At 45.4% G+C, this 14,538-nt stretch overlaps 1 protein-coding gene across 2 annotated transcripts in view; it reads left to right on the top strand.

Annotated features, from left to right (window-relative positions):
• The window catches only part of FKBP15 (FKBP prolyl isomerase family member 15), a 53,201-nt gene extending 40,198 nt beyond the window's left edge, over window positions 1-13,003 (top strand). For both annotated transcript variants that reach the window (XM_014827983.3, XM_070518959.1), the window contains exons 20-28: window positions 1,347-1,518; window positions 3,201-3,337; window positions 5,013-5,168; window positions 5,921-6,073; window positions 7,058-7,183; window positions 7,779-7,886; window positions 8,159-8,829; window positions 9,682-9,778; window positions 12,364-13,003. In XM_014827983.3, the coding sequence (XP_014683469.2) occupies window positions 1,347-1,518; window positions 3,201-3,337; window positions 5,013-5,168; window positions 5,921-6,073; window positions 7,058-7,183; window positions 7,779-7,886; window positions 8,159-8,829; window positions 9,682-9,778; window positions 12,364-12,441 (1,698 nt within the window). In that variant the 3' untranslated portion in view covers window positions 12,442-13,003. The remainder of the gene's footprint in view (window positions 1-1,346; window positions 1,519-3,200; window positions 3,338-5,012; window positions 5,169-5,920; window positions 6,074-7,057; window positions 7,184-7,778; window positions 7,887-8,158; window positions 8,830-9,681; window positions 9,779-12,363) is intronic.
• Window positions 13,004-14,538: the final 1,535 nt, after the last annotated feature.

The raw sequence follows: 14,538 nt of genomic DNA on the forward strand, positions 1-14,538 counted from the left end.
GAGATTCTCTCTAAACTGACTTAGCAGGATTTGTGTTAAAACTGGGCCTGGTCAGGCCGAAGACAGGATGGAAGGTCAAGGGCTCAGAGGAGCCTGCCTGAAGGTTGGTCCCGGAGAGAGTCTTTGTCACTGTACTCACAGATACTCATTCATAGCATATTTCTTTTTATTTTATATACAGTTTTAATTTGTTTTATTTCCCCACCTTTAGGAGAACCAAAATATCAGATTTTGAATGAAAGCCAGAAAACTTACAAAGGCTTTGGAATAAATAAGTTTAAAACTGCGGTGCGCACAGTCAATACCCTAAGAAGGGACCAGTGTCATAAGAAAGTGGACAACTGTAACACTGTGTGTCAAGTATAATAGTGTAGGAGGAGTAGGGTGGTAGCAGTGTCACAGCACAGGAGAGACAGGCCAACCCCATAAATATGTGGCTGTCCAAAAATCAGACTAGTCGGCAGTGGAGCAGCCCATCACGGCCCTTCCTGTCGTCTCATCAGTGCAGGTGCAGCGAGTGTGGTGTTTGGTATGTGTTTACCCTTCCTGTTTATTGACCATTCTTGTCATCATCATTTGTATCATCACTCTTAATACACAGAATATCATTAGAGGGTTTTCCAGGGTCGTCATTTTGGTTTCATCAGCTCCTGTTCGGCTAGTACAGAGCATCATTTAAAATACATTGAGCAGTCAAAAAAGTTGAAAGATTCCCTTCTTTATTTGCTGTGTTCTTCTAAGAATCTCCAAAGCAATTACTCTCACGTGTCTGATCTTTACATTATAGTACTACTACGGAGAAATTATAGACTCAGAAGTTGGTTGCCAGTGGAGGCATTCAGTTTAAATTTTAAAATATCCTTTTCTTATTAAAAAAATACATATTGTTCGTAGAAAAGTTAGAAAACAGCAAGAATACCATTTCTCATGTATCAGGTTGGTAACATTTAACAGTAGGTTATGACTGTATCCCATGCCATTAACTGTTCCTTCACAGCACCATTCTAATATTTGCGTATAGGATAGATGTATCATAATTTGCTTAAGCCCATTTTTCAGCATTTTTTCATTCTTTTTCAACTATAAACAGTGCTGTATTGAACATCCTTGTAGCAGGTTTTTGTAATCTTGCTTAATATTTCCTAAGGACAAATTTCTGCAAAGGAATTCCTGAGTCAGAGACTTTGCAGATTATGAAGGCGTAATTTTGGTTTAATACAGATTGAAGGTGGCCTGAGCTCGCTTCCTACCAGTTCAGTCAGCATGGAGTATGTGAGGTCAGGTCTTCACTTAGAGACAAGGAACACCCATGTTTAAAGTGACATCATGCTTTGTTACTTATTCAGGCCAAGGTGACAGAAGAGTTAGCAGCAGCCACCGCACAGGTCTCTCATCTGCAGCTGAAAATGACTGCTCACCAAAAGAGGGAAACCGAGCTGCAGCTGCAGCTGACCAACAGCTTGAAGGAGACAGACCTCCTCCGGGGCCAGCTTGCCAAACTGCAGGCAGAGCTCTCGGGTATGTCCATAGTGGAGGGGCTGGAACTTTGACCTTTTAAACTTAAGGAATTCAACAGTTTCCTTCCTCCCAGGCCGTTTGGCATAACGCTCAGGAAGTTTGTGAAGGACTGAGCCAAAAATCAAGGTGGACCAGTGTAAACCTACATGATTGACATAAGGGACAACAACAGAACTGACTGTGCATTTAGAGTTGATCAGTGGCCGCAGTTCCGCTTTGTTTGGGAGAGTGTCGCCTTCAGTATCTTTGGTACTGTAACTGGCCTCACAGGCCTGGACGAGTTCGTGTGTTCCTGGAACTCGTGGCTCAGTGGAAGTCGACACTTCAGGAGGAGGTGCTTCCTGTGGTGGTTGCCTCTTTCCTAGAGGGTGGATCGCAGCCCTTCAGCCCGGCACTCAGGGCCTCTCCAGCTTGGCTTTTTCCTGTTCCGTTGCTCAGTTCCTCCTGGCTCTGGGCTTATTAATCAGCCTGCTGCTGCTTCAGCACATCCTGCAGTTCCTGTCTTGCTTTTTATTCCTCCTGTTCTCTGGACTTGGTGTGCTCACCGTCACTAATACTTACCTTCACTTCTCTCCAAAATATGCCTCTTTCAGAAAGTTTCCCAGTTTTTTCTAGAATATTTGATCTCCTTTAAAATCCTTCTTGTCTCTGAATGCATTATGATGACCATTAGCAGAGTTAGCCTTTGATAAGTGCTATTTATGTGTCTGTTTTTCCTGGTGAATGCAAGCCTCTGGAGGGCAAAGATGGCATCTTGCTCATCTTTGTGAAGTCCTTTCCTCCAAATTAGTGTAAGTTCAGTGCCTGGCCAGAGGTGCTGCTCAAGACATGGGGATTTGAGTGAAGATTTGTGAAGAAGACCAGCATGTTGATTCATCCGCCTCAGTGTATAGAAACAAATGTGGGAGGCACAGATGGGACCAGTGGGCGGGGTGTAGCTGGAGCAGCAGCCAAGTCGGGAAGAAGCCAAGTTGACTTGCGTGAAAAGAAAGCTAAAAAACACAGATGTCACTTGGTAAACTGATACCTTGAAGATAAATCCCTTCCATTTTAGAGCATCACATGGGTACCCATGAGGGATAGTCTTAGATTTGAATGTCATACAGATATCCTCTTCTGTTTGTGTGGTGCCCTAGGATAATTTCCGCAAGAGCACCTTAAGGGTCTCAAAAATTTTCCAAACAAAATTAATTTTGATGTGTTATATTTTAAGAAATATACCAAATTGCTTTATTTGAGAGGGGACGTTTTGAAAGTAAACTCCTGGTAGAATGTCTGAGCTACCAAGAAAGTTGAGAATATCTTCGCCAGGCAGTGAGAAAGGGCCTGGACCAATACTAATACACAAAGATCTGTGTGGTATGTTGAGACGGTGACTGAAATGGAATTGTGGGAGTGATGTTCGAAGGTGGTCTCTGACTGCTTGGAACATTTCTTTTCCGTTTGGTATGTGTAGAGGTGACACATGTTTACAGAGATAAATATGGGTTGGTGGAGGAGTCAGTTGATGGCTCGGTAAACCTATTGCTGGTCAGTGAAATGATGCTGAAGGAAGTGAGTGGAAGACGCTTGTGTGGTAGGATGGGGAGATGGGAGTGCAGCTCTGAAGGAGCTGCTGGGATGCTGTATAGCCCACCGCAGCTCTGCTTCTACAGCCGAGTCTCTCTGCTCGTATATCCCAGAGCTCCAAGAAACCTCTGAGCAAGCACAGTCCAAATTCAAGAGTGAAAAGCAAAGCCGGAGACAGCTGGAACTTAAGATGACGTCCCTGGAGGAGGAGCTGACTGACCTTCGAGCTGAGAAGGAGTCTCTGGAGAAGGTAAGTTCTACAGCCGAAGTTGCTCTGTTGGACCCAAGTGGCCAGGATTAACTGTTGAATAAACATTGTATGTTTCTTTTAAAAATAACAGTAGCATGTGCTCATTATAACAAATGCAAATAATACAGAAAAGTATAAAATAAAAAATAAAATTTCTTTTTCCCTGCTAATTTCATGCATTAGAGGTACCAACTATAAACTGTGTATGATTATCCTTCCAGATTGTTGACTCTGTGTATAAAACATATATACACTCACTAAAACATAATACACAAAACGTACAGTGATATCATTCATTAACAGTAGGATCATGTTTAATGCTCTTTTCTTTTTATCTCATGGACAATGTACTAATAAGAATGAGATTGTTCTTTTTAACTACTGCATAGTAGTCTACTGTGAGGCTGTATCATTAATTTATTCGCCTATTGATGGATATTTCTGCTTCTATTTTTTCAAGCATTGCTGTGGACATCCTTGTACTATAACTATTTTTGTGAATTCATTTGAGCATTTCCATAAAATGGATTGCTTGAATTAGAATTGCTGGATCAGAGGAAATGCTACACATCTACATTTTTAAAATAAATATTGCCAGATTACCCTCAAAGAAGTGTGCTCACTTACACTTCAGCACTGCGTGAGCAAACCCATTTCTCTGTACTTTTTCCAACTCTGCATATATCAGTTTTTCTAATCTTTATAGTCTGATAGGTAAAATATGCTATCTTGTTTTACTATGTATTTTTGTTAGTAGTAAAGCTTTCATATGTTTAATACCTATTTGTATTTTTTCTGTGAATTCTCTCTTTAATGTCCTTTGCCCTCTTTCCTATTGTAATATTAGTTTGATTTGTAAACGCTATTAAGGATATTAATCCTTTGTCAGTGATAGATGTTACAAATATTTTTCTCATTTGCTGTTTAACTTTATGTGTAGTATCTTTTGTTGTGTTAAAATTTTAATATCAGAGTAATACTAGCCCCATTGAACAAAGTGGGACTATTTCTTTCTTTTTATATGTTCTGGAACGGTTAACTATGAAAAGAACAAATAATTTTCTGAGGTTTCAGTAAAACCCTCTAGTAAAGCACTTTTGGCTTAGCACTTTTTTAGGGGATAAATCTTGGTCTGCATTTCCAGTTTCTTCCATGATTTTATTAGGTTTTTAAAAACCCATTCCTTCTGATTTTTTGGCTGTTTTCTGTATCTCATTCTTATAGATACCACTGCAGTGACCACTATGTGTAACACACAATCTTTATAAAGATGATTTATTGCTTCCTTAAGATAAATTATAATTTGTCGAATTTCTGGGTTTGCGTATTTTGAAAGTCCTTTCACAGGACTGCCAAACTGCCGTCCAAAGAGAGAATATCCATTTATTTTCCTACCAGCAGGGTGTCCATCCACTTCCCTGTTCCTCACCACTGTTCAGATGTTCCCCATCTCTTAATAGAATGGTAGATAAAACTCTTCTTGTTTCCCTTCTTCTTGTCACAATTTTTCTCACCCGGTAGCCAACAATGTTAAATGTATAGGGAAAATTAAACTAAAAATTGAGTTGTTTTTAAAAATGTAATAAGGACTCTGAGGTTAACTGCCACCACCACCACCATCTCATTTATCCTCTATAAAACAGCTAGAGCTGATGATGGTTCTCTTGTTCCTAAGAACCTCTCAGAAAGGAAAAAGAAGTCGGCTCAAGAGCGCTGTCAGGCTGAAGAGGAGATAGACGAAATTCGCAAGTCCTACCAGGAGGAATTGGACAAACTTCGACAGCTCTTGAAAAAGGCTCGGGTGTCCACAGACCAGGCCACCGCAGAGCAGGTAATGGAAAACTGAAGCACTTTGGAAATAAAAGGAAGCCAGGACGGACTCAGAAAAGCTTCTAGTTGCTTCCTTATTCTTTAGGCTGACATTTCTCATAGTTGATGCTCTCACTTTGGAGAAAGGTGGAAGAAGGCAATCCAGATATATGCAGATAAGCCAGATGTCAAATGGAGAATGTTCTTTCCTTTTTTAAAGCTTAGTGAAAATTTACTTATATAAGTAAAACATGGCGGGGGGGGAAGAATTCCAAACATGATAAGGCCAGTGTCGTCAACCACCAGACACCATCCTTCAGGCACATTATCATCCTTGAAAAGAAGAGATTTATTTAGGTAATCAGGCAGGTAAACCAGGGAGAGTGTCAGGATACAGCCGGATCTCGTCCATTTGACAGCAGCCTTCCTCCTTGTAAGTTCATAAATTCATGTTTGTATGTTTAATTAGAGTGAATTGGTTCTCTCAGTTTGATCACCTCTGGGAATTTTGACAGGAACGTTTCTTCTGAACCTATGAAGCTGAGGGCCGGACCCTGAAAAGTATGATGACATTATTGCCCTGCCCTCTAGGGACTGTCTGGACAGTCACACCTTTATCTGATTGGAGTATCTTTCAAAGTAATCAAGGTCTTTCAGACGGTTGTTTCCCTGTTAAATCTGGGCTGTTAGCTTACTTTTTTTTGCCTTATAAAAGATGGGCTTCCCTAGGAGTGACTGGATCCCCCAGGTATGGTGATTACTCTCTCTTGGCAGCTGTCTCTAGTACAGGCTGAGCTCCAGACCCAGTGGGAAGCGAAGTGTGAACATCTGTTGGCCTCCGCCAAGGATGAACACCTGCAGCAGTACCAGGAGGTGTGTGCGCAGAGAGATGCCAACCAGCAGAAGCTGCTCCAGCTGCAGGAAAAGGTAGGTGTTTTCCTGGGCCAGAGGGCATAGGCAGCCCAGTTAATTTGAGGCAAACAGGTTGTTTGAGTCTTGCAGATCCTTTTGAACCTAAAAGATGTTAATAGCTTGAAAACAAAACCAGACTTGTTCAGCTCTTAGTTCTTCGGTAATCTTTCCCATACTTGTTTGGGCTGACAGGTCAGTGACCTAGAAAAAGAAAAAGCAGCATAGTTTTCTGGAACATGTTTTCCATTATTATTTGATCCTTCATATGTTAAGCAAATACTTATTGTGTGCCAGTTGTGTTCCAGGCACTGTGTTAGGAGAAGGGTTTATAAAGAACTTTGCCCTCAGGAACCTCACAGTCAAGAAAGGGGGAGAGAGAGAAAGAAAGAGAAGCATTAAGTGCTGTGAGGCCCAGAAGAGGAAGTGCATAGGGAAGCAGAGCAAAGAAGGACAAGCAGCTTTGGTCAGGTGGAGAAGGCGGCAGATAATCCTGGGCAAAGGCACCGATGGGATGGAGCGTGGGGATGGTGGGCCATCTGGCATAAGACGAGAGAGACAGGAGATGGCTTAGGGCCATGCTGTGAAAGTCCCCATATCTGGAGGTCATTTTCTCCTTCAAGTAGCCAGCTGAAAATCTGTGATTCAGAGATGAGGCAGGCAGTCTTAGAAGTGAATAGGTTGTTTCTCATGTCCAGTGTTCATATCGCTATGTGAATAGAGTTATACCCCTCTTTTTTCATTTTATTCTTGACCTGATTAGGAATGAGGCAAATGGCCTTGTTGGGAAAGTGGAGGAGAAGTTGTGAGTTGAGACTGAGTGATGAGGAAATAGAATGTTCTGAGTCAGCAGGCCTGGAGTGGGGGTGGCTGGTGTGGACAGCAGCAAACCCCTGTGAGGTTAACACATGATTCTTAGATGGTTCTCCTCGCCCTGGGGTTCCTGACTTTCACCTCTAGTCCAGGTTCCCGAGGGCATAGCCACATCTGTTCATTTTGCAGTGCTCAGCCCTCCAGGCCCAAGTCACAGCCCTGACAGAGCAAAACGAACACCACCTCAGGGACCTGGAGAAGAACAAGTCCCAGATGTCTGGGGTTAAAGCTGCTGCTTCTGACCCCTCAGAGAAGGTGAGCTGGTATTTTGAAGAAGCAGAAAAACGTGTCATCTCAAGAGATTGAATGTGCATGTCAGGTATTCAGAAAGAATGTGGCCAGTTTGTTGTGTTGATAACTTTTTTCTTAACTTGAGCAATACAGATAATACTTGTCTGACTTAAGTAAAAATTAACCCTTTGGAACCTGTCACTTTGGCGTCAAACCCCAAAGGGCCCTATCCTGAGGTTGTGGCAGATGTGGGAAGTGCCTCTACATCACGGGAGAGGAGTGGGCAGTGTGCCCAGCATCTCCTAGCCCATGGCAGCTCTAATGGTGGTCGCGGTGGGAGGGAGGCATCAATAAATGCAGCCCTGGGCACATGTACCACAGCTTTCCTGTCCTTGATGGCCCTCCTGTCAAGTGCTGCTCATTATTTAACATTGTCCTCTCCACAGTGACAGCCTGCAGTGTCTCAGAGGTTCATGGCCAGCTGTGTTCCTCTGCAGAGTTCTAAGTGGCTTCATTCAAGCCTTGCAGACCCCTCTCTGGAATTTACATGCATCCCTTACCACTTAATTTTGGCAGCTTGCATTTTGATACTGTTTTCTCTCCCCACATCTTCATGCAGGTCAAGAAGATCATGAACCAGGTATTCCATGACTTGCGGGGAGAATTTGAACTGGAGGAATCTTACGATGGCAGGACCATTCTGGGAACCATCATGCATACAATCAAGGTACAGCCAGTGGTTGCTTGATGCATTGAAATGGGTATCTTGTTGCTAAGTACCTTCTAAGGGATCATCAATAAAAAATTATTCATGACAGTTCATCAGTAATTGGGATGCCTGGAATGACTTTTATCTGGACAGATATGGGCAGTCTCTGATGAGAGGAAGAAGCAGTCATTTGAACTAGATGACCAGTTGTGTCAGTAAGGACTGAAGGGCTAGGAGTGGCTGCTGTTTTCCTGTCAGTGACCATCTCCTCTTCCTTGGCTTTTGAGCAGATGGTGACTCTTCAGCTGTTAAACCAGCACGAGCGAGAGAAGGGAGAGAGCAGCCATGAAGAAGAGGAAGGAGGAGAGGAGCGGCCTCCAGGACCTTCCCAGGAGCAGTCAGTCTCAGCCAGTTCTGGACTGTCTCAAGCAGCCCTGAATAGGGAGAGGCGGGAGTCCTCCATGGAGTCGTCAGAGCATGCAGTCGAGGGAGCTGTCCAATTGCCTCCTCAGGCCCTCTCTTGTCCCCAGGATGATATACAGAGAAGAGAAGGGGAGCCCTCAGAAGCAGAGGCGCTCTCGGAGATGAAGGGTGATTCCCTCCCACCGGAACTGGCTTGCATCCCCTCCCAAAGAGCTCTGGGGCCCCCGACTTCAATTCCCCCGAAGCCTCCGGGCCCTGTAACTGTGGACTCTGAGTGTGAGGAAACACTTGCTGCCAGCCCATTGGGAAATCCCTGTGTTGTGGAGCAAGAAAGCTCCCCGAGACTGTCCCTGACTTCAGACCCCGAGAAGGGGAACCCACTGGCCTTAGGGCCTGAAAGTCCAGGAGGAGAGCCTCAGCCTCCAGAACTCAAGAAAGAGGAGGCTGTCACTAGCTCTGCTGGTCCCTCCAAGGAGTTATCGAACCCAGAGGCAGGTTCTCCAGCTGCAGGAGCAGCCCCCTGTACCCAGCATTCCAGGTATGTGCCCCGGAGCAGAGTTTCAGGAACAAGGTGGCTGTGTGGAGGTTGTCTCTGGTTTTTCCAGGGCTGGCAACTCATCCTCAGAAACTGACTTGACTCACTGGTTCACTTATTCATTCCTTCATTTGTGTATTTATTCAACAATACCTACTATGTCACAGGTTCTGTGGTAGGCCCCATGATAGTGTGGTAGGCAAGGCAGAGTTGGTTCCTGAGTTAAGGAGCTTATAGTCTAGTGGGGAGGACAAATACTTATATACTATAAAAATATGATAAGTGCTTAAAAAACAAAACAAAACAGGATGTATAATAGAGAATAAAGGGGGAGTTGTTCTACTTTGAGTGGTTAGGGAAGGATTCTGAGAAGGTCACGTTTAAACTGAAACCTGAGGCTGGAAAGGAGCCTTCCCTGCCAACAGTGGGAGGGAGAGATGGCAGAAAGCAAGGACAGCATGTGCAGAGGCCCTGCAGAAGGAGGGGACGTGACACAATCAAGGAGCTAAAAGAGGGACAGTAAATAGGAGGAGAGTGGTGTTAAGCTGAGGTCGAAAAACTCCGTAGGGACCAATTCACGTGAGATTTTGTGTCACTGTTAGCAGTTTGGACTTTATGTACAACGAGAAGCTATAAAAGGGATTTAAGCAGAAGAGCGATGCGGTCTGATTAGTTAGCCTTACAAGCTCGCTCTGGCTGCAGGTCATGGAGGGAGTCCCGAGCACTGGGAGGCCAGTGAAGAGATGGGATCTCCTGGTGGTTACCACAGCTCTTGGCCTCTCACCCCAGAGCCTGTGGGCACTGTGGCCTGGAGCAGGAACAACATTTTCTGACTTGATCTTCTTGATTTTTCAGTCTCTCTGGGGATGAAGACGATGAACTGTTTAAAGGGGCAACTCTGAAAGTTCTGAGACCCAAAGCACAGCCCGAGGAGGAGGATGAAGACGAGGTGGTAAGGAAATCCCAGGCGCTGCCGAGTCCTCTTGCCACCACCTGGGGACCCTTCCCCACTGGCTCTGAGAAGAGACATGGAGTCTGTTGGTGGCCCACTCCCTGGGCGCTGTGTGCAGGGCCCTGTGGGAGCAGGCTTGGGGCTGGGAGGGGGCAGCTCGGTAAGCAGAGTGGGGATGGTCAGATACCACTTTATTCTTGAAAAGGGGTCATAATCTCTGTCCACACAGGAATTATTTCCACTTAAAGTGAAGAAAATTTGGCTGCTAAAGCCTCAGCTTTCCTCAGATCCACTAGGATATTATTTATATTTTAGAGTTGGAAAGGACTTTGAGGATCTTGTCTGGCATCCTTATTCACAGACAGACTGAGCCTCAGGAGGATGATTTGCCTAAAGCCACAGAGGGAGTTCATGGCGGAGCCAGGCCTAAAACCCAGGCTCCTACTAAGGCCACCTGTTTCTGAGCAATCTCTGCTTCCTCGGCCTGCTTTCCAACCTGCTGTCTTGTTTTGTCATCACAATGTGCCAGGGCAGAAAATGAGTTAAGGGCTGATAGCATCACCTCGCTTTACAAAGCTCCAGAGTGAAGGCCAGGAGGGCGAGTCGCTGCCTGGATCAGACCCCAGTTCTTGCACCTGCCCTTCCCCATTGTGCGAAGTTAAAGCATTCCTGGCTGTCACTGGGGCATTCGACTGCTGTGATGGGAATTGCACTAGAGTGAAACGTTGGTGGAGAGCACAGATCAGCTTCAGGCTCAGTCTGTCCCCAAGGACAGAAATATGAGGTGAATAGGGGCAAATTCTGTCCTCTCATGTGTTAACCAGAGTAGGTTTGCCTTTTGCCAAAACCTTGGGGAAGAGGCAGTGACAGAACTGGGATCCAGCTTGTGTGTACCAGACCGTCCCCTCTTGCCTCTGTTCCTCTGGGGAAAGTGCACCAGTTCTTCCTGTTAGCCTTCCCAAGAATTAAATTTTCATTTGAGAATTCTGAATATGAATTCTGCACTTAAGAACAAAGAACAAAGGGGCTGGCCCAGTGGCACAGTGGTTGAATTTGCACATTCCACTTCTGCGGCCCAGGGTTTGCTGGTTCGGATCCCGGGTGCGGACATGGCACTGCTTATTGGGCCGTGCTGTGGCAGGTGTCCCACATATAAAGTGGAGAAGGATGGGCACAGATGTTAGCTCAGGGCCAGTCTTCCTCAGCAAAAAAGAGGAAGATTGGTGGCAGATGTTAGCTCAGGGCTAATCTTCCTCAAAGAGAAAAAAAAGATCAGAAAAACCAATTGAGTATCCCAAGTGACTGCCCTAAATATAGTTGGAATTTTTAAATTAGCAGTATATTATTGGTATTAATACTCTTACCATGAAGTTAACTTCTATTTCTTGGGTACTCTGAAAACTACTTCACAGAGATTCTCATTTAATCCTCTAGTAACCCTGTGAGGTAGGTACTTTTATCCCATTTTATAGAAAAGAGGACTGAGGCTCAGGGAGGTTAAATAACATACCCAAGGTTATATAGCTGGGTCAAAGTTATATAGCTGGTAAATGTAGAGCCAGAACCTTAGCCGGAACAAAACAGAAACAGCAAACCACATTTTAAAATCCTGTGCTGTCAGAGTTTAGAGATCACTTAACGATACCCAGAGAGAGATACAGGTCTGTTGGTCGGTGGTGGAGATGGGGTTAGCCTAGGGACCTCTGAGTGTCACTCTGCCTTCCATTTGGCCAGCCTTGTGCATACTCATCCTGAGCCAGAGTAACTCACAGGGCAAAAGCACCTTCGTAGAGAATACTGAGTGTGTGCGCATCTCCAGCATCAGCCCCGCTACCCCCATGGGACCTGTGCCCTGCCAGTCCAGAAGAAAAAGGCTAGGGGCTGAAATCATGAAAAGCGAGGAGCGTCTCCTCCGTGGCCTGTTAATCCCCCTTATCCCCCTACCAGGTTGGAGGGCGAGGGAGGGGCCAGTGAGACCAGGGGTGTGGGAGGCTGTGGCCCTGTGTTCCTGGGCTTTCTTCATCTCTTGGGATTCTCCACTTGGTAATGTAATCAAGCCTCTCAGTTCGACTCTCTCAAATGGTGGGGCCACGTCCAGAGCCAGACAGGCCACTTTTAGGCCACACCAAGTGTTTTTTCAAATGTGACTGTATTCTTCAACCTCCCTTCATCTTCCTGCATCCTCCTCCCTTAGGGCTGCTCTGCTTCTCTGTTTCTTTCTCTTACTCCCATCTCTCCCCTTCGACCCTTCCTTCCGCACACGGAATCTGTAAGTTATCGCATGAGAGGAAGCCTGTCAAATCAATACATGTGCTTCACAAATAAATGACAAAATCAGCCAAACAGAGTTGGTCTTCTTGTCTGTGTTGAAAGATTGCCTCCCTTCTCTGCAGGCTCGTCTCAGCTTTTTCTGGAAGCCTAGGTTTGCTGGCCTCAGGCTTAGTCCTTTCAGTAAAACCCTAACCAACACCCTCCTTTCCAACCTGGAGCCGGGAAGAGATGTTGGCTCACCTCACCTTGCCGAGGTGGGAAGTCTATTGGTGCGGGGACAAGAGAGGACTGACTACTCTTTCCTGTTTTGTCAGAGCATGAAGGGACGCCCGCCCCCAACACCCCTTTTTGGAGATGATGATGATGACGATGACATTGACTGGCTGGGATGAAGACCCAGGAAACTGGTGCAAAGGCTTCTCTACCACCCCTTCCCTAAGCATGACTTTGCACAGCCAGCCCTGGGTCTAGACGAGCCCCAGGGTGAGGTGAAGGTGAGCATTCTGAGGACAGGAGTTCAGATATCTGAGTTAGCCAGCTTTGGAGCCCCCGCCCGGCCGAGTGAAGAGGACGATGAGCCTGTCTTCAGAACGCTGGGCTTGTCATTTCAGCAGGCGACCGCGGTCCCACCTCAATTTGGAGGAAGGGCTGGTAGGTTCCCCTCCAGCTGGCCACCTACAAGAGTCTGCCCTCCTCCCAGCGTTTTCTTCTTTTCACTAACTCTCAAACTGATCTGCCTCCCAGTGCTCAACTCTGCCCCAGCAGCAGGACCTGTCACCTGGGGTGAGGTGTCCCTGGTGGAACCAAGGATGGATTATATCATCTAAACCCCGGTTCAGTTAACAGCCTTGCCTGCAATCCTGGGACATGTATCTTTTCTTTGCCTTAAATCTGATACAAGAGGTCAATGAATATTTGAAATTAACTAAAATAAATGTCTTTATTGACACTTGGCTCAAGCTGTTGGGGAGAAACTGAATTTGGTTCTAAGGGCTGTCTGTGCTCCTCTCTGGGAACTAAGGGTAGGAGTTGTAACAGATGTGGGTCAGTTAACATGCATAAAAGCAGTGTGACATATTCCCTTTGGTACCTAACCCTGGAACTTTAGGTGTTCAAAGAAAGTCACCACTTTGCTATCCTAGCTCATCTCAGCCGCATTAAGGCTCAGGGCATTGTGGTTGTCTGAGGACCAGTTCTGTCATCCACTCACTCATGCAGACTTGGTTCTATACCCTAGGAAGCCTGCAGAGAAGGTGGAAGGGTCCCTGCATTCCACTGTCATCCATCATGGCACCTAAAGATTCTTCACTTAGAGAGCAGCTTCCATTCCCTCTGAACTTGGGCCCAGGACTGGTGAGGAGAACAGTAGTGAGAAAAATATTCATGATCATTTTACTTATTCTGGGATCTTCCAAAGACCATGCAACTAGTCTTCAAAAAGTAGAATCATTTAATAAAAATGTTTCCTGATTTTAAATGTTTATAAGAACCCAAATTCCACTTCATCTGGCCTGACATCATCTTTGTGATGACAGCTTTGAGCCTGTCTCCCATATGTGGGGCTGGGAGGCAGCAAGAACTAGCATTTACTGGATTTTGTTGTGTGACAAATGGCACTGTTGTTCAGCAGTTTACACACACTGTCTCATCTCCAGCAACCCCTGCAGAAGTCACTCTTATCCCCATGTACAAAGGCAGCCCGACTGTCCAGCTCTGCCACTTATTAGCTGGGTGACTTTCTTTAACTTCTCTGTGCCTCAGCTTCCTCATCTCTAAGACAAGGACAAAAGTAGTTTCTACTTTGTTGTGGGGATTAAATGCATTAATATTGTAAAGTGCTTAGAACACTGCCTGGCACATCAACAGGACTACAGAGGTGTTTGTTCAATTGAAAAAAAATTTAAGTGGAGAAAACGCCACCTCTTGTGACTTGGCTCTGAAGAATGTTGAAATGCCTCCTGCATCTAACCATATAAGCCTCTCTCTAGAGCACAGATCTTTTAAAAGCCCTCTCTACTATAAAAGCCTCAAATGTATTACACATGTAAAGAGACCGTATCAAATTGAAGAGGTTGTGGATCACCCATGGAGATACTCATCTGAGTGCCCCAGGGGAGGGAGCCTTAGCTGGTCAGGACATAGAAATGGATGAGTGAGGCTCCATCAGCAAGACTACACTGGACCTGGGAAGTCTTCCCACCTGTTGTGACAGAGCAGCTTTCCAATTCCCTGCATATGTGGGGAGAATGCACTGATCAATCCTGAAGGTGTCACATACTGTACTTTCTGTGACAGTTATTGTAAATTAAAAAGTGGCTTTGATGTATTTTTGCTTCTGCCCTCAGGGAGGGACGGTACTAATAATCCTGCCAACATGGGTGTTTCTAATCCACGTGACAGTCACTTTTCTCGTAGGAGGTACCTGGTCAACATTTGTTATGAACAAAAGAATGACTGTTGACCAAGCTGGCCTTGTGGGGTGTCTGCCT

Source organism: Equus asinus, chromosome 10 (genome assembly GCF_041296235.1).
Source record: "Equus asinus isolate D_3611 breed Donkey chromosome 10, EquAss-T2T_v2, whole genome shotgun sequence".
Taxonomy (NCBI): Eukaryota; Metazoa; Chordata; class Mammalia; order Perissodactyla; family Equidae; genus Equus; species Equus asinus.